This window comes from Ruditapes philippinarum, unplaced genomic scaffold (assembly GCF_026571515.1).
Source record: "Ruditapes philippinarum isolate M1 unplaced genomic scaffold, ASM2657151v2 ctg813_1_1_1_1, whole genome shotgun sequence".
Lineage (NCBI taxonomy): Eukaryota > Metazoa > Mollusca > Bivalvia > Venerida > Veneridae > Ruditapes > Ruditapes philippinarum.
Window position 1 is genome coordinate 272,385 of NW_026864281.1, and position 25,608 is coordinate 297,992.

General features: G+C 32.0%; 1 protein-coding gene across 1 annotated transcript; it reads right to left on the reverse strand.

The window, feature by feature from the left end:
• Positions 1-614: 614 nt before the first annotated feature.
• Positions 615-19,902, reverse strand: LOC132725058 (KRR1 small subunit processome component homolog). The gene is made up of 10 exons (XM_060710053.1): positions 19,781-19,902; positions 9,662-9,858; positions 8,991-9,125; positions 8,177-8,302; positions 5,980-6,063; positions 5,409-5,465; positions 4,536-4,706; positions 3,560-3,637; positions 2,405-2,557; positions 615-1,370 (listed from the first exon to the last, which is right to left on the reverse strand). The coding sequence occupies exons 1-10, from the start codon at positions 19,803-19,805 to the stop codon at positions 1,338-1,340; spliced, it is 1,059 nt and encodes a 352-aa protein (XP_060566036.1). The 5' UTR covers positions 19,806-19,902; the 3' UTR covers positions 615-1,337.
• Positions 19,903-25,608: the final 5,706 nt, after the last annotated feature.

Sequence of the window (25,608 nt, forward strand, 5' to 3'; positions counted from 1 at the left end):
ACTTCTGTACACAGACTACTATATGTACCATTTTTCTTTTGTAGTTATTGTTTTGTATCCTGGCAGTAAAAAAAAGTTTGAAGTATTATATGTAACTTACATTATTTAATCTGATAAGATTTGTCTGTGGTGATTTTTTTGTCATTTTATGATAATAAAAATTATGGACAAAATGTAATGTGTTGTTAATTTATTATAAGTAAATATTGAATGAGTTGAAGCTTGATAGTCTTACAGCAGATTTTATCATTCTGTACACTTGTTACATGATGTGAGGCAAAATGTTGTATCCAGTTTGCCCCTTTTGTAGTATTAAGTTGTAAATTTTGAATGCAGCATTTTTGGGCTGCCAAACTAAATAACTTGAGTGTCTTAACATCAGCTGCCAGCTTAGTAAAAGTCATTTAGTCAAGATTCCCTGTGCAAAATTGATATCACAAACCAATTAATTTATTTTATTGGATAAAAGAGGTTAAAGTGTGATTAACATGCAATAATTGAAGAGAACCTTCAACCTTTTTTTTAACACTAGGTATATGTAAGGTTATTACTACATATATTTGACACCAAACATAGATTCAGGCTTTAACAAAGATGATGTATTGAGAAAAGTGCAGATTTTCACTTTTTATTTTCATCTTTAATTTACAAAGATTTTCATGTTTTTAATTGGTATATACACATAAAGTAACTAATATTTACACAATGATGTCAGTATTGCCTTCACTACATTCACTGACCAAAAATATCTGCATCTTCTTGACAATTTTCAAGTTCAAATACAAACTGTCTACAAACATGTGACACATAAATAGTCTTTATCTTCAATGAATGAACTTCTATAAGCTGAAATTAGCCTACATGTACTATAATAGTCAAAAGATTAACTTTCAATGCTGTTAATATTATAGAAACTTTTCTCTCTGATGTAAATTACTTTGTTTAACCATTAACCTGCCAAAACTTGGTTTTAAGTCTCTCTGACACTAAAGTTATATGACAACCTTGTCAGCTTTGTTGATGGAGGAACACTCGGCTGCCTCTCCATGCATTATTACAAGCACCAGCAGGAATCTAGATAACACAATTCCTTAAGCCTTGAACAGGCTGTTCTAATTTCTAAACAAAGCAAATCCATTACAAACATTTTCAGCAGGTGAAAGGTTAAATATTTCATTCATGAATGAAACACAGTTTAAACACCGGTCTTTTAGTTTCTGATTGTCTACATCAGAACTTTACATGTCTTGTGTCACTAATTAGTTATTCATTCCCAAATATGAAAACAAATAAGCTCCTCATTCATTCAGTCCATATTTTACTGGTGCATTATCCGTTCACGTTTTGTCACCACCGACTGATTTCCTTTTCTGAAATGATAAAACATATATTAAATTGATATGCAATAGATTTCCTTGAAATTGACTGTGAGACGCACAAAACCCTTTAAATTTGTCATATTAACATATTAGAACTGATATTGGCCTGCACAGTTGTTTTATTTTAACATGGTCTGCATTGAAACTCTTGAGTCAGTTTTTGTGTCGCCTCTACGGAGTAGTGGCGACATATAGGGATCACTTCTCCGTCGTCTGTCCGTCTGTCACAAAACTTATCCAGACTACTCCTCATAAACTACTGGTGCAATTTCATCCAAACTTTACAGGAATGATCAGTACCAAGTCTAGTTGTGCATATTGTCAGCATTTTCCGGTTCAATGATTTTGTAAGAGTTATGGCCCTTTAATAATTTTTATTTTTAAAGTTTGTCCGGACTACTTCTCTTATACCACTAATGCAATTTCAATGAAACTTTACAGGATTGATCTGTAGCTCAAGTCCTTGAGCATATTGCACGGGTTTTCCGGTTGAATGATTTTGGCCGAGTTATGGCCCTTTGATAAAAAGGTGTTTTTTTCTGTGTGTTGCCAGATACACAAAAGCTTGTCCGGACTACTCCTCATAAACTACTGGTGCAAATTTATCCAAATTTTACAGGAATGATCAGTACCAAGTGTAGTTGTGCACTGTCTGTCCATCTGTCTGTCACAAAACTTGTCCCCACTACTCCTCATAAACTACTGGGGCAATTTCATCCTAACTTTACAGGAATTTATGTCGCTTCTACTCCGATCACTGCTCCGTCTGTCACAAAACATGTCCCAACATGAAATTGGCCATCATGAGGCGACACATGTGATCACTGATCGCTCTTGTTATTTTAAACCTTGCCATAAAACTGATGAATGGTTTTGTCCAGATTCTTAGATGGACAAGCCCATTCAGATATTTTGAGGTGTAATGTTTAACAATCCTTCTCAGCAAGCATGTTTAAAAAAGATTTAAAAATACTGTTGTGAAAAAAATGACAATAAAACGAGCAAATGAAACCTGTACAATGTACCTGAGCTTTGTTAATTTTCTTTTTGAGATTTTCTACATCAACTCCTGTATCATCTATCTTCCGTTTCTTAGCAACCACAGTGTTCTCCTCTGGTGGTACAAATGATTGTGCTCTCTTTTTCTTTCTATTCTCTATAGCCTCTTTCTCCTTCTCCTGTATATACAACAATACATATATATACACAGTAGTTATATGTTTAATTACATATACAGACAGTATTTATATGTTTAATTACATATATAGACAGTATTTATATGTTTAATTACATATATAGACAGTATTTATATGTTTAATTACATATATAGACAGTATTTATATGTTTAATTACATATATAGACAGTATTTATATGTTTAATTACATATATAGACAGTATTTATATGTTTAATTACATATAATATAGACAGTATTTATATGTTTAATTACATATATAAACAGTATTTATATGTTTAATTACATATATAGACAGTATTTATATGTTTAATTACTTATATAAACAGTATTTATATGTTTAATTACATATATAAACAGTATTTATATGTTTAATTACATATATAGACAGTATTTATATGTTTACATATACAGACAGTATTTATATGTTTAATAATACATGAATGAACGAGTTCAATAAATTTAGTAATAAACTTACACGAATTCAATATTCTATTCATCACATACCAAAAATAAATCTTAAGTGATAAAGAAACATTTTTCATTGATGCGTCTTAATGTTATGTTTATAGAACATCAAAATATATGCATGACTGTGTGACTGGTCAGACATTATTGATACAAAACTAACTGACATCAGGGAAATCTTCATCTGTTGAAAGATCTAATTTTATCTTTCAATTTACAAAACTGCAGGAATCAATATTTTTTCCTATTTTTTCTTCAAACAGTGAAATACATGTATGTAAATACATTTTCTTTTACATGGATGTATTTCAGAATCTGTGTAAAAAAATAATTATTTGAATCTAAATTAAATAAGTTTCTTTAGACCACTGATCATCTTCACATTTCTGTAATTCATGTCAAAAGCTAATTAAGCTATACATTGCTATGTTTCATTGTTACATAAGACAATATTTAAACATTGACTTTACTTTGATCATTATCTCCCTTTAATAGATGTTATGATTTCAGTTTCTTACCCTTTTCTCAGCTTTCTTCTTTGATTTTCTTTCTGTTTCTTTAAGGAAATATTCTCCTGTTTCAAGCTCCTTGTCAACCTAGTAACATAAAGATTTATATAAAGTTCAACACGGCTATAGAACATGTGTTGTTTGTACCCAACACAATTCCTTTAAGGCTCAGTGGTGTAGAGCACTGTCTTCTTTTCTCTTTGCATGTTAGAATAGAAGGCACAAGTTCGAATCTTATTAAAGAGCAGGATTTTTCTGATTCATAAGCATCTTTGTATTAATTATGAAATGAAATATCTTTAAGAGATTTGTTAATAAATAATCTACTCTTTGGTTTATACTTAATTTATTTTAACAAGTAAATCAAGAGAAGGAGAGAATACACATCAAACATCAGGATGGTTTGTAACTGATTTATTCTAGGATCTACCGGTTCGGTCTTTCAAGACCTTCATCAGGATATATTTTTAAAAAAAAATGATTACTGAAGTACATTTTGTACTGAAAAAGAGGTAACAGAACTTGATGTATGTTACTATAAAAAGACATCAAAATGAGTTTTTCTGGGCAAAGTGCCAAGTTATTTTAATTTAATTAATTTATTTTAGTTTGACTGTGTAGGAAACTATAAGCTTAATTATACACTTTGGAATCTGTTCTTGGAACCAAACAGTACTGACAAATGAGTGTTAAGTTTCTTGCTCAAGGAAACAACGACTTGCTCCTGACGGGGTTTGAACCCATGCAGTGAGCAATCATTTGATTACTACTCTTTATTTGTTTGTTTGATTTGGTTTTACGTAAAACCGACACAGTATAGGTCATTTGGCCATGTTCCAGCTTTACTAGTGGACGAAGACCTCAGATGCCCTTCTGTGCATTATTTCAGGCACAAACGGGCACCTGAGTAGAACCACCGATGTTCCATAAGCTAGCTGGAGATTACTACTCTTTACATGTGGAGGTAAGATTAGTATATATTTACCTTGCTCTCTGGTTGTGGAGGTGGGAATGGTGTGTATACTTTCTTGTCTCGCTTTTTCTTGGGTTGTTTTCGTTTACTGATATTCTTTGATTTAAATTTTGGTAAAAATCTGTCCCAATTTTCATCCTTTAATTGTGGATCTTTTGCCAATTCTCTTTTTATCATTAATGTCTGAAGGAGAAAAATTAAACATTCTTTAAAAATAACACAACCGATCAAAGGAATGTGAAGTCTAATTTGTTTCAAGCAATAATATACAACAGTATGTTAATTATTTGGGATCTGACACATCAGCTTCAACACAAAATAAGGAAGCTGAACAACACTTGGTCTCTTATTCAGTGTTGATTAGCAATACTTGTATTTTGTCATACACTTTTAACAATCATGTATGATTACCTATTTAAGTCACAACTTCAATGGTTGTTTTTTCATCAATGTTAACAAGTCAAGTTGTTTCAAATTAGATGAAAATTATATAGAAAAAATTAAAATCAGACTGGATATTTTTTGACAATTCAATTTTCTCACAAAAAAAACCTTGATATATTACAACAAATTATATACTGTCCTTTCAGATACATACAAGTATTCATAGTAATTCATTGCACCAACACAGTATAGGTCATATTGTGACGTTCCAGCTTTGCAAGTGGAGGAACACCTCAGGTGCCCTTCTGTGCATTATTTCAGGCAATAACGTGCATCTGAGTAGAACCACTCATGTTCCAGAAGCTTGTTTGATAGCTTCCTCACATGAAAGAATCCTAAGTCCCTGCCGGATTCAAACCCACAGCGTAGAGGGCAAGTGGCTTGAAGTCAATGACCTTGACCACTCGGCAATGAACAGCCCATAACAGGGTGAGAACTTACCTTGATATTATATATAGGATGAACATTCTTCATAGTGTCTATCACAATATTTCTAACCTAAAATATAAAACATAGATTTGCTATCAAGGCTACAGTAATTTTAATTTTTTTTTTTAGAAAAAATATTCTTTATATACCTATACATATGAATTTTTGTTGTTTTCTGATGAAGATATGGCCATTTTCAACTAAAGAAATGTGGAAATATTACCGTTTTCCACATCTTGTACTGCACTTGTTGTTACACCATAAGTCTGAAGTGTGTATTGAAGTTTCTTTCATTTATTTACATGGAAAAATAATCCCTGCAGGCTTCCACATTTTCTTAACACATTCCACACAATGTATATTATAAAAGATAAATTACATGTGCCATTCTGATGGAATGCATCACTAGTGTATCTGCATAAAGTTGAATTCACACTTGCCCTCTAGGCCCGGGAGATTACAAAATTATATAATAGATTTTTCATTTTGATTAATTGCCCCAGCCCTACCATACAAACCATAAGAATAGCACACTAATACAATGTTTCCAGTATACATGTGTGTATATAAAATTATATCTTACCTCTTTAATACCTCTGTATGGACCAAGAGTTGACACTGTGTTACCTTGCACCAGCACATAACAATTTGTTAGTAACTCTATTGCCTGAAAATAATAACAACAAAATATGGAAATTAACTTACTGTACAGGTGTCTTCATATTTTGATAAAAATTAGAATGTAATGTGTTTATGAAATTCCCATTGGTTAGGTTTTTAAGATTACAAAAGGTTTATTTGTAATTTATTTCTAATTACTTCCTTAAAAGAAAACTATTTAACACCACCAAAAAAAAAAAAAACATCATCCTTTAATTGTTCTGTATGTATACATGTATGTAGTCTTTGCTTAATGAGGGGACATCTACACAGTAAGGCACAAAATGCAGCTTTAGCTGTCGAGAATTTGTAAATACATCTTTTTGTTATAATTTTAGTATGAGCTAGAAAAGAATGTAAAAGAAAATATCTAAAGTAAGTAGGCGGGCCATATATGTTAAGAACGATATACAGTGCTAAGAAACAAATGGGGGGGGGGGGGGAAATGCAATTAATAAATATAAAATATCTACTTAACACATAAAAAATACAAATGGTTTTTCAGTAATTCAAGTTATGATATATCATATAAAACCTGAGTTATTGGACATGTACCTATATCATGCACCAAATGCTAGATCTCATAAACATACAGAAAGGTAATTTTACATACCATAAAAAAATTAACACCCACAATAACATTACATAAAAGGCAGTTATTCACATTATGATATCATAGTAAATGTGCATATATCATGCATTGAGTGCAAATTCATCTACATAATCTACATAATCTAATCATCAATCATATATTTCAACATAAATGATGAATCAAGCACAGCAAATTTCCCACAACTTTCTCAAAAGACCTTGACCTTTAAAGTTTGTTTATATACTAGCTTGAAATATTTCAGTGCTTTTTATAAGTAGGATGTTTACTGAAAGAACACGCAAAATCTGTTGATTAAAATATTGTAGGCGTACTGAGCTTCACCTCAAATAATAAATCATAATATTAAATGTCATGCATATTTCCATACACACACAATAACATATGATTTTTTCTTAAAGCATAATTATAATTACAGGCATGCATCTTATGTTACATGTGTTAATATCACCCAATAAAGATACAAAGTAACTAAAACATAAAATATATCTGTCAAAACTTCAACAAAAAATAAACACAAATGGTTTAAGGTGTATCAATTATAAGGAACACGCCTTAATTAAGATTAATATAAAACATGATTATTTAGCATCATAGTTTAGTATACTAATTTAGTTAATGTTACATGTTGTTTTAAAAATACATTACAAATCGGCAAATAATTCTACTACTTCATAAAGAATTGAAAATATTTATTTGTTTTAAATGTTTTTCATAAATATGTTTGAGGTGGACACTATGCGGATATATTCATGAAGGTATGGCCAATTTTCAAACAAATGTTGTTAATATTGAAAATTTTAAAGTAACTCGAGTAGATATTTTGTAAATGATTTTTGTACTGTAAAATAATAAACTTATAGGTTATATGTGTGAATTAATATCTATTGCCGTTAATAATGAACCATCTGTAAGATTTGTCACGGACTTTTGGGACAACCCTCGTATGTTACAATATATAATACAATACTTGTCATAAAAAGATGACATTTGATCAACATACAAATCTATCAGTAAAATTATTTGTGTAACTGACACAGGCTGAACTAACTTAAGTATACATGTACATGGTATGCATTAGTAGTTTAATAAAAGAGAATTTCTACTGTTTGTTGTTTATGCTACCTCTACAACAACAAACTTATAACTCCACAACACCTATTATTACTATCTTTAATACACAATATATCCCGGAAACATTTGTATGTTTATTTAAGTCTATAACTAAACTTGATTCTAAAATAGCTTAAGATTCTGTAATAATTTACAAATGAAAATCTACTGTCTTGAATATAAAGTCATGAACACAGTATATCACAAATCAATAACCATATGTTGATGGGCAGACAACTTGCTTAATAACAGGCACCCAAACAATCCCTCTTCAAAATGAAGATCAAAGAAAAATCTACAAGTATAAAATTTACAACTTCTAAAATGTATAAAAATCTTCTGATAATTTGCGAATCATCAATTAAGAAGGAACTTATATGACTGTAAACTGTCACACCTTTAATGTGGAACCATTTGGTCCAATCAGTCTCTGTCGCCTCTTCACAAACCTCTCTCGATTCCTGACTAGAGTTCCTACTTTTATTATATCACAGAAAACATTGTCCTCCAAAACTCGTACAGCCTGTTAAAACATAGATAATGAGAATATTTTAAATATATAAAACTAATTGAAACAAAACAAAGTTATGTACACAAACTTTAAATATATATTTGTTATTTAAAAGTTGAAGTGTAGGTTTATTTTTTGTTTTAAAGACTACCTACAGATGAGGACTCAATGCCACTAAAATGTTTATTTAAAATTATTTATAAAAGTATAAAATTTTACTTTCTAATACAACAACCTGTCAACAAAGAATACAATTTCCATTTGCTTGTAGTTATAAGCAATTCTGGCATATACTAAGTAAGTCTATTGTAGCAATTACTTTATCATTTCATTATGGATAAAAGTTCATTTTAGTGACAAACCAACACTAGTTCTATCAATACACTTCTTTAATCTAGACTTTTTTTCACTATGTTGTTTATTTTGATCTAAAAATAACTTAATTATCAGGTTGAATGATTTGACCTATACAAAACATCTTTTCATTGGTCTAAATTTATTTATGCATCATATTGGCATAACAATTTTTCATTGGTCGTTTATATCATGGGCGGTAAAATATTTTCTTTCTTTTCTCGTTGACAATATTTGTCATTCTGTATAAGTTGACCATTAGGATCACATGTTGTTTAAAATTGAAATTGAACCTGCCACCCCTCAATTACTATTTGAAGTGTTAACGTCATGTATGTATACAAACCTGTTCATATGGAACACTTCTAGCCAACAATTTAAGAAGATCTCTAGCTTTGATAATAATGTAAGGGTCCCATGTCTTCCTAGTGGTGCTTACTGTCATAGAACCTTCAACTAGATCCAACTCTGCCTTCAAATGCTACAAATTAAAACTACTATTTAAAATAACAAAACAATAAATACAGAACATTCAGTGATCATAATTAAGTTTTATGGCCAAAACAATCATGATTTTAGCAAAAAGCTCTGTCCTTTATTTGTATGTAAACATTTTAAGACAAAGTAACTAAAAACAAGAAAAATATTCAAGAATACTTTCACCCATACAATAATAGTTTAAATAGTCTTGTCAACCTTTCAATATGGACAATACCATTCATCATTTTCAGGGAAAATTTCAAAATGAGTACCGGTACAATGTACTAAATAGAGATTGATGAACAGCTCAGATCCTTGCCTGTTCTGGTTACATAGGTTTTAACATATTTTAAGCAATATTAATCATGTAGCCTATTGTAAAGTTATAAAATAAATACATAAATTTTGCCATTTATAAATTTTATACAAATATTTTTATACCCTTTAAGGGTTCAATAAAGAGTGATGTCATCAATCTATAAGACATGAATTGATGAAGATGAAGACAAATAATGTTAAATATTTTCCTATGCTTACATAATCAGCTAGTGCTTTCTTCACCAAGGGCCAGCACTCTTGTAGGTATTTTTCCCTGTACTTGGGAAACAATGTTGCAAATGAGCTTTCTGCAAGAACTCCATGTGGATTATCCTCTTTAGTAATCCCTGGATCCTTCCAGCCTTCAGGAACTGTTAGAAGATCTTCTTCATTCACCTGAGGCTTCTTGCGGTCTTCTATCAACAAACAAAAACATGTACAATGCAGTGAGTTGAATTGTGTTTAACATGACAACAACACTACTTGAACAGAAATAAAGGAATGTGATAATTTATCATAAACCCAGTATAATGTGGTAGTAAGTACATGTACCTCACTACATGTACAATGCATAAGGGATTTTGAATGAGTGTAGGTTCAATACTGAGTTTATTCAACAATTTCAATAAGTGTACCAAATCGACACACATGAAAGTAAATAATAATCTATTTACAGGGCTTTTTTTTCGTTCTATAGCAGGGGCCGATATAGGGCTGCTTCCCCAAAGAATAAAATCATGCAGTTTTCCCCCAAATTGAATTTACATCAAATTTTTTTCTTCCCCTTTTGCAATATAATGTGTAATTTGTCCCCAAAATTAAGGGCAGGGCTGCTTCCCCAACCTGTGAAAAAAGGCCCTGATTTATCACATATCTAAAATAAGAACTGAGAATCACTTTTTCATTGACACCTTTATAGTGTAACATTAAATTTAACATATACTATGTTTGTTTAATGCAAATGGCTTTGCATCAAAATACATGTATATGAACTGCCATGCAATAATGTTTCTATATAGAGCTACAAAAGTGGCACATGTATGTGATAGCTTGCTTAAATTACTACCAGTTACAATATTCATCACAATACAAATAATGGAATCATTTATTTCCTTGTGCTTATCACTACTTTTGACAAGAACCTTATATGAATATATTATATTTTCTGACAAAGTTTATTATATAAAATAAATCAATGCACAATAACTGGTGAATGCATACATTTGGATTCCATAATTTAGGAAGTGCCATCAGAGACGTCCATAATAAAGAGTGGGTGGAGTCTGCACATCCAAAGGGGTGATGTAAAAGGTAAATGAAGGTTACACACTATAGAGCTTTCATACTTATGATACTAGTACTATACATTGTATCAATGTAACGTTATTGGATCTAGTATCTAGTGAAAAAATCAACAAAGGGCCATAATTCTGTTAAATTTGGTCCTAGCAAAAATTCCTTCCTTTACTACCATCTACACATTAAGGTTGTTCATCCCTGTAAGTTTAAGCAAAATCTGCCATCCAGTTTAAGAGGAGTTGCGTTCACAAGATTTGGGGACGTACGGACGGACAGACTGACGGACGGACAGACAAGTGCAATGCTATATGCTCCCACATTGTGGGGGCATAAAAAAAGGTTATAGAAGAGAAATTTTGTGCTATTCTTAGGATTGAACTAGCAACCTTTGTAATTTGTGATAATAGCAGATTTGTAAAATCTATGTGATAAATTGATAATTATAGGTATCTGAGGTATGAATCTGCACTTTAGGTGCATGAATGTTAGGTCTTCACAAGCAACAGTAAATTCATTATAGAAATATAAGGAAATAAATCTGTTTATCATAATGTGTCAATATAAATATATCTGAGCAGTTTTTATCACTGAAAATAAGTCCAAAAAGGGACAGAGATAATATAAAAACTGTCTGACTATTAGATCAAGCAAATTTAATTTTATTGTCCCCCAGTGTAATTCTGTGATGAAACAGACCTTTTTTATAATGGAATTAAACTAATTTAAAGACTGGAATGATCTGCCAGAATATATAAAATCAATTTATAATTTTGTACAAATTAAACTAGAACTGCCACTGTCATGGCGTAAATACCCCCGCATACCACTTTGTCAGAATCAACAGTGGCCATTTAGAACTCAAGGACAACCACCCTGCCAAATCTGAGGTTACTAAGCCAGTGCATTGCTAAGATATGTATTCTCCATGCTTCAAATGTGAAAATTTTAGAATCAAGTTTTTTTAGTCAAGGCCCCTGTGACCTTGACCTTTGACCCAGTGACCCCAAAATCAATAGGCTTAAGTTATTGGGCAGACAAGCTTTTTAAAGTCAAGGCCCCTGTGACCTTGATCTTTGACCCAGTGACCCCAAAATCAATAGGGGTCATCTACTAATCATGACTAACCTCCATGCCAAATATGAAGACTGTGGGCCAAAGGAATCTCAAGTTATTGGGCGGACAAGGAAAAACCGACGGACGGACGGGGAGACGTCCGTAATCATGATTAACCTCCATGCCAAATATGAAGACTGTGGCCAAAGGAATCTCAAGTTATTGGGCGGACAAGGAAAAACCGACGGACGGACGGGGGAGAAGTCCGTAATCATGACTAACCTCCATGCCAAATATGAAGACTGTGGGGCCAAAGGAATCTCAAGTTATTGGGCGGACAAGGAAAAACCGACGGACAGACGGGGAGACGTCCGTTATCATGACTAACCTCCATGCCAAATATGAAGACTGTGGGCCAAAGGGAATCTCAAGTTATTGGGCGGACAAGGAAAAACCGACGGACAGACGGGGAGACGTCCGTTATCATGACTAACATTCATGCCAAATATGAAGACTGTGGGCCAAAGGAATCTCAAGTTATTGGGCGGACAAGGAAAAACCGACGGACAGACGGGGAGACGTCCGTTATCATGACTAACATTCATGCCAAATATGAAGACTGTGGGCCAAAGGAATCTCAAGTTATTGGGCGGACAAGGAAAAACCGACGGACGGACAGGGAGACGTCCGTAATCATGATTAACCTCCATGCCAAATATGAAGACTGTGGGCCAAAGGAATCTCAAAGTTATTGGGCGGACAAGGAAAAACCGACGGACGGACGGGGAGACGTCCGTAATCATGACTAACCTCCATGCCAAATATGAAGACTGTGGGCCAAAGGAATCTCAAGTTATTGGGCGGACAAGGAAAAACCGACGGACAGACGGGGAGACGTCCGTTATCATGACTAACCTCCATGCCAAATATGAAGACTGTGGGCCAAAGGAATCTCAAGTTATTGGGCGGACAAGGAAAAACCGACGGACAGACGGGGAGACGTCCGTTATCATGACTAACATTCATGCCAAAATATGAAGACTGTGGGCCAAAGGAATCTCAAGTTATTGGGCGGACAAGGAAAAACCGACGGGACAGACGGGGAGACGTCCGTTATCATGACTAACATTCATGCCAAATATGAAGACTGTGGGCCAAAGGAATCTCAAGTTATTGGGCGGACAAGGAAAAACCGACGGACGGACGGGGAGACGTCCGTTATCATGACTAACCTCCATGCCAAATATGAAGACTGTGGGCCAAAGGAATCTCAAGTTATTGGGCGGACAAGGAAAAAACCGACGGACAGACGGGGAGAACGTCCGTTATCATGACTAACATTCATGCCAAATATGAAGACTGTGGGCCAAAGGAATCTCAAGTTATTGGGCGGACAAGGAAAAACCGACGGACAGACGGGGAGACGTCCGTTATCATGACTAACCTCCATGCCAAATATAAAGACTGTGGGCCAAAGGAATCTCAAGTTATTGGGCGGACAAGGAAAAACCGACGGACAGACGGGGAGACGTCCGTTATCATGACTAACCTCCATGCCAAATATGAAGACTGTGGGCCAAAGGAATCTCAAGTTATTGGGCGGACATGGTTTTATTAGTCAAAGCCCCTGTGACCTTGACCTTTGACCCAGTGACCTCAAAATCAATAGGGGTCATCTACTAATCATGACTAACATCCATGCCAAATATGAAGACTGTTGGCCAAAGGAATCTTAAGTTATTGGGCGGACAAGCTTTTTAAAGTCAAGGCCCCTGTGACAGTGACCTTTGACCCAGTGACCCTAAAATCAATAGGGGTCATCTACTAATCGTGAGTAACCTCCATGCCAAATATGAAGACTGTGGGCCAAAGGAATCTCAAGTTATTGGGTGGACAAGGAAAAACCGACGGATGGACAGGGAGATGTCCGGACAAGCTGATTCCAGTATACCCCCCTTACAACTTCGTTGTGGGGGGGTATAAAAATCTGTTAAAAAGTACCTACTAGAAAGTTAAAAAAGTCTATCAGAAGATGTATATGTGTACTACTAATGTGTTAGGCAATGTGATATAATATTTGTCTATGAAAGTGATACTAGGTTTATTTAAACAAGAGCCACCGCCGGGCGGGGGCAACGCTCGACTTTTTACTTTTCCTAACGCAAACATAGAAAGGTTTGAACATATATTAACATTTCCTTTTTATAAATTTAGTTGGTCTGTCTTGTCACATTAGTTTTCTTTATATATTTTGTATATATATGAATAGAAACATTAAGCATATTTCTAAAAATAGCAACAGTACGCAATTTCTTAAAATAGCAACATGACGCAATTTCTCAATATAGAAAAAATGACGTAATTTCTAAAAATACAAAAAACGACATAATTTCTAAAAATAAAAAAGTGATGCAATTTCTAAAAATAGCAACAATGATGCAATTTCTAAAAATAGAAAAATTGACGCAATTTCTAAAAATAGAAAAAATGAAGCAATTTCTAAAAAAAGAAAAAATGACAATTTCTAAAAATACTAAAAATAGAAATTATGACGCAATATCTAAAATAGAAATTATGACGCAATTTCTAAAAGTAGAAAAAATGACGCAATTTCTAAAAATAGAAATTATGACGCAATTTCTAAAAATAGAAATTATGACGCAATTTCTAAAAATAGAAATTATGACGCAATTTCTAAAAATAGAAATTATGACGCAATTTCTAAAAATAGAAAAAATGACGCAATTTCTAAAAATAGAAAAAATGAAGCAATTTCTAAAATTAGAAATTATGACGCAATTTTTAAAAATAGAAATTATGACGCAATTTCTATATATAGAAAAAATGACACAATCTCTAAAATTAGAAACAATGACGCATTTTCTAAAAATAGCAACAATGACACAATTTCTAAAAATAGCACCAATGATGCAATTTCTAAAAATAGAAATTATGACGCAATTTCTAAAAATAGAAAAAATGACGCAATCTCTAAAAATAGAAATTATGACGCAATTTCTAAAAATAGAAAAAATGACGCAATCTCTAAAAAAAGAAATTATGACGCAATTTCTAAAAATAGAAAAAATGACGCAATTTCTTAAAATAGCACCAATGACGCAATTTCTAAAAATAGAAATTATGACGCAATTTCTAAAAATAGAAAAAATGACGCAATTTCTAAAAATAGAAATTATGACGCAATTTCTAAAAATAGAAATTATGACGCAATTTCTAAAAATAGAAAAAATGACACAATCTCTAAAATTAGAAACAATGACGCATTTTCTAAAAATAGCAACAATGACACAATTTCTAAAAATAGCACCAATGATGCAATTTCCAAAAATAGAAATTATGACGCAATTTCTAAAAATAGAAAAAATGATGCAATCTCTAAAAATACTAAAAATAGAAATTATGACGCAATTTCTAAAAATAGAAAAAATGACGCAATATCTAAAAATAGCACCAATGACGCAATTTCTAAAAATAGAAATTATGACGCAATTTCTAAAAATAGAAAAAATGACACAATCTTTAAAATTAGAAACAATGACGCAATTTCTATAAATAGCAACAATGACGCAATTTCTAAAAATAGAAATTATGACACAATTTCTAATAATAGAAAAAATGATGCAATCTCTAAAAATACTAAAAATAGAAATTATGACGCAATATCTAAAAATAGAAAAAATGATGCAATTTCTAAAAATAGAAATTATGACGCAATTTCTAAAAATAGAAACAATGACGCATTTCTATAAAAAAAAAAAACAACAGTGACCGAATTTCTCTAAATAGAAACAATGACGCAATTCTATAAATAGAAACATTGACGCAATTCTATAAATAGAAACAATGACACAATTTTAGTTATTGTTGTTGTTGTTGTTGTAAATATATAAATATAGACACACACACACCCATAAATATTTAAATATGGTCATTTAATGCACAAATCTGAGAAAATTCAGTAATTTAACCTTCAAGGTCAAGGTCATTTAAGAGCCCAAGCAAAGATGGGTTTGATAAACAACAAGGTCTGGTCCTTAAGAATGTTCTCTTATAATATGAAGTTGATCCCTTCAATAATAGCAAAGTTACAGTCAGTGACCGCCAAAACAATGAAAATTTCAATAATTTGACCTTCAAAGACAATGTCATTAATGTGTGAAGGTCAAGGTCTTTCGGTATATCTTTAACAGTAATCTTTGAAGATTATTATGTTCAAGTTTCAGGACAATCCATTCAAAAATAACAAACTTACAGCCAATAAAAGCCAAAAAAATGAAAATTTCAATAATTTGACCTTCAAAGTCAAGGTAATTTATGAGTGAAGGTCAAGGTCTGGCTGGTTATTTTTAAGGGATATCCTTAAAGATTATTATGTTCAAGTTTGAAGACAATCCATTCAAAAATAACAAAGTTACAGCCAATAACAGCATGAACAAGCAAAAATTGGACTTTTAACCTTGAAGGTCAAGGTCATTTATGGATGAAGGTCAAGGTTAGTGTGGTCTTCTGAAAGGTCTTGTCCCAAGGGTTGTTGTGGCCAAGTATGAAGACAATACACAAAGAAATAAAAAAGTTATGATCCAGGTACAAGTTTTCGGACGGCAACGGCAACGGCAACGCCGACCTGACTGTAGCAATACCTCTATTTTTTTTTCAAAAAAAAAAGTCGAGCTAAAAAGGGCATACTTTTATAACTATATTTTCTTTTTCAACCAAAATCTTGACCAAAGTTAGTTAGATTACAGGGCCTTTTTCCCCTTCTTTGCTGTAGCCTGTATCAGGCTACTTCCCCGAGCCAAATTACTACCTTTTCTCCCCCAAAAAACAGACTAAAATTCCCCTTCTGGTAAATATTTCCCCTTTAACTGAAGAATAAAACTTGTAAACAAACTTTCTTGTTTAAAAATAGAGAATTGTTTTGTCCAATGAAAGCTAATAATTCAATAACCCAGTTATGCAACTTTCTAAAAACAACATGGGAAATCCCTGCTGCCTTATTTTTAGTGCACATATGATTTGTTACGACAATATGGTGACCAATACGATGTCACTAATGTAAACAATGCCACAGAACAAGAAGAAAATACGATTGAGTGACGTTTGTAATTGTTTATTAAAAATTGGATTAATTGATGACCTTGTTAGTGCAACAGAATCCAATACATGTATCCCCTATCAAGCCCATCTGTCCGAGTAGCACAAACATGCCCAACAGTCGGATATAGCGAGCCTAGCATATCAGTGCCAGTAATAAACTAGTAATAAACTGATAATAATGTACCCTCTTAATCAAACCAAGAACCCTCACATGACCAATGTAAAATACTATAAATAGGAAATATGAGTTAATATAAATTGATCTGTAAAAAATGTCTTTTACTCCTGTTGGACAGAAAGCTTAGTACTATAGTAAAGTTAAACCTTAAATGTGATTGGAGAAAGATATGCTAATAAATTATGATATTCCCCCGAAATGTGTGAAAATATGATATTTTCCCCAAATGTGTGAAAATCACGCATTTTTTCCCCAAGAAAAGGGCTAGGGCGCCTTCCCCAAAACTAGTGAAAAGGCCCTGGATTAATTACATTTGTTTAGTTTTTTAGGGGGGAAAGGATTGTAATTTAATTATTATGTATTTTTTATTTCTATGGACGCCATTGGAAAAAGCTTTTAGCTTAATGGGCTATCCATAGGTGAATCTCCTTTGATAGAATTATCTCAATTTTTTGCCATCTTATTTCAGCCTTCAGCTTTTATTGCTAGGAGAAAAAAACAATCCTGTGTTGTTTTAAACAAAATATTTCAGTAATTTTATCTTTGAAAAGTGCTTCATATCACTGTTAACCCATTACCAGATATATACGCCTTTTTCACCCCCTCCCCCCTTATTGCTTTCTCAAATGGTGAAAAAATGCCTTATTTAGGCCCCAAAACACTTGTTTTTGTTTGAGAAATGTTGTTTAAAAAAGTGACCACTTTGTCGGCGCTATCCCCCATCCAAAAGACACATCAGGGGTTGCCAGAAGGGGGATGTGTCACCTTCTGTTTGGGGGTTTGAAGGGGGGCGGTAGTCCCCCTCATCGCCAAGAAAATTTTGGACTTGTGAGAGGCTAAAAATGACCCCAGGTTGATCATAAGGTAACGTGTAACCAACGCTGAAAAGCCTTTGGACTCTATCTCAATCCATTGAGAAGTGGCTGCACTTTGAAATCAATTTTGATGGAAAAAGTCAACGCAAAATAGTGATTTTTGGCAATTTTGAGATGTCCCCTAGTTGCCATGGTAACAGGAAATTTAAGACTGAGCATGTTGTTACAAAGGCAATGGTCCAGTCACTATTTGTGCCAAGTTTGATTAGTATTGACGCAGTTTTTATAGTTTTATAGCAATGGAGACTTTTCAATGAATACAGCCATTTTTCACAAAATGCTTATGGGGTAATGGGTTAAGCCTTCTTCAAGTTCAAAACATGGTCCAAAGAACTATTAACAATGCGACAGTGATGTTTGTTTCAAAAAATATAAGATCAGAAATGAATTGTCTGCTTTACTTATTCACATTCAAAGAATGGAACGGTATGTTAAAGCATGTATGACAGTACATTAGTAACAAATGAGATTGACACAGCAGCAAACAAGTTATTATACATTCTAACACTCACGTGATTTTGTCACTATAGACAAAGAAGGAAAAAAACTGGTGTTAAACTGCCAATAAACACCGGTTAGGGACTACTCGTATATATGCGCTGTTATGTTTTCACCCCCGATTGTATAGTTTACAAAGCATTTTAAAGCAACAATAAAAAGCATTTTTATTTATATTTTCAGTTTGTATAATGTTTTCTTTTCAAACAATACCGAAATAATATCTCACATACACTAACGCCACATATTAGATCCATATCAGTTAATAAATATTTTGACAAAACGGCGCCAATCCATAAGCAGCGTAATGACGTAATTCTAAGTAAACAACTCATTCATAAACAAGCTGACGTTATTTCATACATACAAGAATGATAAATGGGGCACTGACGTAAGCACAATTCGACGTAAGTTTTTATTATTGAAAACTTGATAAAATAAAGTTTTTTTTTTATTATTTCTTTTGTTTGATAATTTCTATATCTTCGCAACAGTAGGGTGCGAAAATCAAACAGCGTAATACGAAAATCGGCACCGGAAGTTATTTCCGCTTGAAAAATAACATTAGTGATTTTCCTTATTTTATCGTGTTAGAATCGAAATAACATTGGCCTGAGAGGTGTATATCGGCTATTTAACACCGGTTTTGTCGTTTTGATGCGACAAAATTAAACACTCAGGCCACGGCCTTCGTCGTCAATTCCTACGCATCAAAACTCCAAACCGGTGTTAAATAGTCGATATACACCTCTCAGGCCGATGTTATTTCTTAAGTATAAATATTTATTTACTGAATATCAATTCTTTTCTTGTCTTGGGGACACATGAAATTACTAATGTACAGCAGGTTACTCTAGCATCAAATTAACAGATTATTGTCCTGAATGAGTTACTGATTTATTCTTATTGTCATACATGCTATATACTTCTTGTCTTGTATTTCCCGATTTACAGCTTAAATTATAAACTTACTGATAAATATTTGCTTTGGATCTTGATCTATTTATTTGCATCATGTAACAATTGTGAAATGCATAATAAATATATAAATCATGTACTTAACGAAGCTGTGTACATGTCTTTGGTATCAAATATACTTTGTTAATTGTACATTTATCAAAATGTATTAATATTAAAACAAATCCGAAATATTTACTATTCGGACACTATGACACTTTTATATGAAAAACGAATTTTCAAAACTTTCACTGAAGAATATGTGCTCATTTAAAGCGATTTCATCTCAAATAGAACATTATTCATTGAAAAATGATTGATAAAAGTTCATATAAAGTATACACTAGAAGATATAAATACTTTTAGATTTTTGCTGGCCCTCCATGCTTGTGTTTGGGAATCCCGATAAATTACGGTTTAACGTCACAGATACTATTTTTGGAAAAGATGCACTTGATTTATCATCAGTTTGAAATAAAATAATAATCGAGTTTAAACGCACACTCACGGAGACTTGAAGATGAAATCGTGAATTCATGAAGTTATTACACGAAATATTCATGAAGTTGAAAGGTGAAAACGTGTTTAATTCAAAGAAACACGTTTTAATAGCAGTATGCCTGGAATTTATCCTTATTTCATTAAAAATTTTAAAAAAATTTCAAGAGTAAATATTGTAAAAGTAATGTTCAAAGAAATTATTTTACAAAATTCAAAAGGAACCTATAATCCACTTAAGTTACAAAAAGATATCAAAATATGCAAAAGGGTAGCAAGACACTTCACTACAAGATACTTCACCCCTCAAATTTTGAAAACACTTCACCCCTCAAGACACTTCATCCCCCCCCCCCCAAAAAAAAAAAAAAAAAAAATCAGTAAGACACTTCACCTCTCATCCATTTTTTCTATAAAGTAAATAAGTCAAAGAAGATTTAAGAAGTAAAATTGAAACCACCCAAGCTGAAAAGGGCCAAATAGTAGATACTAAAAATACCACATAACTTTTGAAATATTTTGGCTCATCTGTAGGCATACATGCAGCTTAAATTGGATTAAGCATTGTACAGAATTCGTCCATGATCTCGATTACGTGACATTAAGTATATGCAGGCGCTTATAATGGGTTACATTAAAAAGTTTAACAACTACCGATATAATACTTTATATGTTCCTAATGTTGATTCTTTTTTAATTTTTACATTCCATTTTTCGACTCTTCTTTTGATTCTCGTAGTGAAGCCAAGATAACATGGCATCGGTAAAAATTTCTCCGGTTGAAAAAGCTAGTTTGTTTATTATTTATGAGTAATTTAGGACTAGGTACATGTAAGTGGGGGACAATATCAGAACAGAAGAAAACAGACATTTTATTACCTGGATTAAACATAACAAACGCATCACCATATTACATAAACAAAAACAACATATGATACATGTATTAAAGACACATGACATTAACATAACTAATAAATTATATATGATATGTGAGAATGTTTTAAGACGAGGAATAACTTTACATTACATGTTTTAAGCATTTACTTCCCTTTTTATGATTTAAGGTATATATAACACTTATTAAATTTACGAAGTTCTATAGTAGCCTCATTTCACTGATTTTCTGCTTTATTATTTTAAATTATTATAATAATAAACAGGATGGGACAAATAGATCAAAACCAACACACTTTTAGATATCAATACATGTTTCGCTTTATTAGCTTCGTCATTTGCAAACTCCTCACAGTGATTACCTCCCTTGGCAGAATTGTTATACCTGAAGGAAATGACGTAAATATACAAACAGACGTCTACGTTAATAGACACCTCATTTGGCGCTTAAAAGAAACGTTATAATATTACAATAAGATAAATCGTCTATAACTGTTTTATACAATAAAACATGTGTATATATATGTATAAACGTAATTATTTTATATAGCAAATATAAATTCGAAACAAGATATATAAAATGTCTACATGTACATTACACATACATGTACATGTATTCACATATAACTCAACAAATCAAATGGATACTTGTTTTAATGGGTATTAAACGGTGACATTTATAGTTTTGTATAAAAATGTATGCCCTAAAAACAAATAAATCAAAACAACAACATCAACAAAAAACTCTTACACGCCAGGACGTTTTAATAAATTGCCTCTCAATTCAAATGCTTTATCACAGAATACAGCTTAATCTTAAGTTTTTTCTTAGATCAATTTACATTAACGAAATAAAATTTTCTCATACTCATTTTGCATTAATAGTATCGTGGAAAGTTTTGATTTCTTAGCAAAGGATACCTTAGACATTTAATGATAAAGTGAAATACCTTTTTGTGGTCTTCTATAACAATCAATTCACATAAAGTGCACTCTCGTTTGTTCCTTGGAATATTATTATGTCTTCGTAACTCGCTATTAAGTTTGTGTGGTGACAATCTTACTTTGGCCAAGGCATTTCTATATTCAACAATTTCAATATATGGGATAGATACTGATTGTTAAAATGGGATCTTATACTCCCTATATACCAATAATGCCATCTTTTCAACAACTTAAATAAATATTCCGTAATCTGTTCCTTAAAAAAAAACAAATAGCTTATATGATAGATTTGTGATATATCCAGACTTCAAAGAGTTCTTATGACTGAAGAATGTTTCTAACTTTCGGCGCCCAGCGCGCAGTTTGTTGAACAAATTGTCACATCATATTTCTGACTACACTATTTCCCCATATACAATTATCTTTTAAACTGTATTTTTTAAGAATATATTTTATCAAACAAATATGCCTAAGTTTTTGCGGACTGTGACCATTTAAAGATCCTGTAACACAATTTTTTTATGGTTTTAAATCATAAATATGATGCTCAGATTTAGATTTATCAATATTGTAGGTTCCAAAAAGCATTTTACCAAATTTAACATTTCATGTAAATAAAGGGAGGTAATAAAAATTTATTTTCTATAAAGTTTAAGTCAACTTTACAATAAGAAATTTTAGATAGTCTTCGATGTTTGAAAATTGTTTTATTTTCGTAATTATGTACATATGTATAATTTCACTTAAAGTGCGGTTTACCACATTGATCAAAACATACAGGATCATTATAATTAACCAACAATTTGCTTTTACAAAACCCCTTGATCACCTTTTCATCATTACATTATTATAGCTTTTATTATTATAAATCTTCGCAGTTTTGAAAACAACAACAACAACAACAATAACAATAATAATAATTATGATAGTAATAAAGTGAAAAAAAAATCTTTTTAACTTCACTTCTGGTACCGTGTTAACTAAGAGATCAAGATCAGGATCAAATTTATCGTATGTCCCAGGTCTGTTATTTGGTCCCAATGTAGCAAATCAGACCTAAATATAAAATCGAAATTACCGTTTACAAAGTCGCAATTTTAAGCGGAAATGTCATGTAATAAATAGAGGATATTGAATGATTGTAAGTTTATTACTGAATTTATTGAACGAGTTCAATAAATTGAGTATTAAACTTACAGGAATTTATTGTCCTATTTATCATATAACCAAAAAAAAGTACATGTAGCATTTTCCATTAACGCGCCTATTGTGTAACGCTAATATTTAGCGCGTCTTTACACTTTGTTTGTGTAACGCAAATGACGTCACGTCAAAATGTATCCATGACAGCGCAATACCGTTTTTATGGAGTCGCAAAAGCACACGGGTATGTAATAAATAATATTATTTATGTCATCTTTGTTGGTTAAGATGTACTGAAAGTTGTAATCTTTATAATTGCTTGTGATATGTCTATTTTTATGTTTATTGAAGGCCTTGTTGAAAATAAGGTTTTTGTTTTTCAATTAATATTTATCTATTACACAAACTTTTATATCTCCAACGTTTCGGGGGCTTAAACACCTCTTATTAAAGGAGTTTTGTTTATTTTTACAAATCACAAATAAACAGAAACACCTTTTAAAAAGGGGTTAACCGTTTAACCCATCGAAACGTTGGAAATATAAAAGTTTGCGTAGATAATAGATAATTATTAACTGACTGTTTCCAGAATTAATGTTTTTCTTATTTTTTCTTCTTCTTCCAATATACTGGCCACCTTCAACTATCTGAAGTTTACTGCCAGGTTTTTATCGATGTCATTACGAAAAAGAGTTGATTCTGTGCAATAAGCATTTTTTTTACAATTTGTTTCTGTACCATTTAATTCTATGAAAATGTCATAAAAACCATGAAGAAAGTCAACATTAAGTGATCATATTCTGCAAGAAGCTTTACAACATTCAAATGGATCCGATGGGAACCATTAAGGAATGATAAATATAAACAGGACAGGGAACCAGATTAGTCAAACTGAAAGTTAGTTATTGATTTCCCACCAGTTTAAACTGGAATATACGAGGATACACAAGGAAAATGGACAGAAAAAGCAGTAGATTTATGTTTAAGAGAGGAAAGTATCGATAGTAAGTTATTGAACTCATATTGACTCATTTTCAATTAAAAAAAAATGTCGATCGGACATCAAATAAACTTGTTCGCAGGTTGTCAACGTTTAATTTTTTTCTCTTTATGATCAAACCATGGTGATTTAATTTTGTAATTTTATCTGTTTATTGCGCAATTTGTGGTTCGCTTCGGGTGATAATCAGATTTACCTGTAATTTACATGATGATTTTCTTTTCTGAAATTGTTAAATACAGAAATATTTTAGATCGACATCACCCATCATGATCCATATTTCATCTGCCTTTTCACGGACCACTCCCAGTTTCATAAATTAAGTCTTTCCCTCCAATTTTTTTAGATAGAGAACAAAAATCCTATATCACAAAGAGTGATTGAAGTTAAGCAGATATTTACGTCCGAATCACTGGAAAAATTTGGGATTACCATATCTTTCTTTTTGGTAAAGACCATAATAATGTAGTAAAAATCATTAATACTAGACACCTCCACACTGGAAGTTGGATATATATACTGGTCAGAGACCATCAACCGGACACTTTTGGAACATTTTTCTGTACAGATTTCATAATTTTTAACCTAGAGACCAAAAAATTTGACACTGTTCAGCTAGGTTCTTCTCCTAACTAACATCCTAGTTTGTTTATTTCTGATTGTATTGACACTTATATCTCAGGTTTGACAAGGAGGGTATCAAAATTACCTAAACTGTCTACAATACAGTACCATGTGTCCGGACAGATGTGATTTAATTCAGATAAAAGCTTAGGTGTTTTGATTTTTGATTTGTAACATAATATACAATAATTATATCAGCAACAAATCCTGAAGTTTTGGATATTCTATTATTCACTCTGCAAATTATTATAGCTGGTATATGAGGTCAGGCATTGTTTTCTTGACCCCGAATTTCAACGTCAACATTCTTGAAATAGACACTAAAATATTACCATTTACGGAGGTTGAAACAAATTTATTTACTTAATTTTAAAAGAAACATGCACTTATTGTTGATTAAAAAGTGACTGACAAACACTGAACAAAGAAAATACTAAATTAAGCATTTTCGGGGCCGTCCGGGTTTGGTGGTTGTCCGGTTTTGGTGGTCCCCAACCAGTAGCCCATCAGTTTAGTGAGAAAACATAATCTTTTCTTGGACAAACAGGAGGTTTAACTGAATAATCATAATTAAATGAATTTTTCATTTAAGAGATATGAAAAAACATAAATTTACTTGATAAACAATTTTAAAATTCATGATTACAGTACATGTATTATTATATTTTTGTCATTTATTTTCTTTAAAAATGATATTGGAATCATTTGTTACAGTATTTATTATACAGTATAGCAAATTTGTGTTGCCTCTAAGCCAACCAGAATCTTACCAAATTTATGTTGTCAAACTTCAGAAAAAATTGGTAGTGAAGCTGAATTTTCCTCCCAACCTTAATTGTCAGTTGTTATCTCCCTTAAGTGTAATAGAAAATTAGAAATCATTCATAAAATGAACATTGGTGAAAATCTGGTGAGAAGATCAATTTTGTAACCCCAATACCATTATGACTTACACAATAAAATCAATGTTAAACATTAAATATACATTGTACATGTAATAGCATATTTTGGAAGTATTTGGATTATATTTTGAACTTTTAAATAATATTAAGTTCTTAGTCAGTAGTCTTCTTAAATTAGAATT

What these genes read in the sequence shown, in the direction of transcription:
- LOC132725058 (XM_060710053.1), bottom strand. Translation starts at nt 19,805, where the DNA reads ATGGAGGGCCAGCAAAAATCTAAAA. An exon ending in CATACAGAGGTATTAAAGAG is followed by an intron (nt 5,466 to 5,979) that starts GTAAGATATAAT and finishes TTTATATTTTAG; the next exon opens with GTTAGAAATATTGTGATAGA. An exon ending in ATCCTATATATAATATCAAG is followed by an intron (nt 4,707 to 5,408) that starts GTAAGTTCTCAC and finishes TTTCTCCTTCAG; the next exon opens with ACATTAATGATAAAAAGAGA.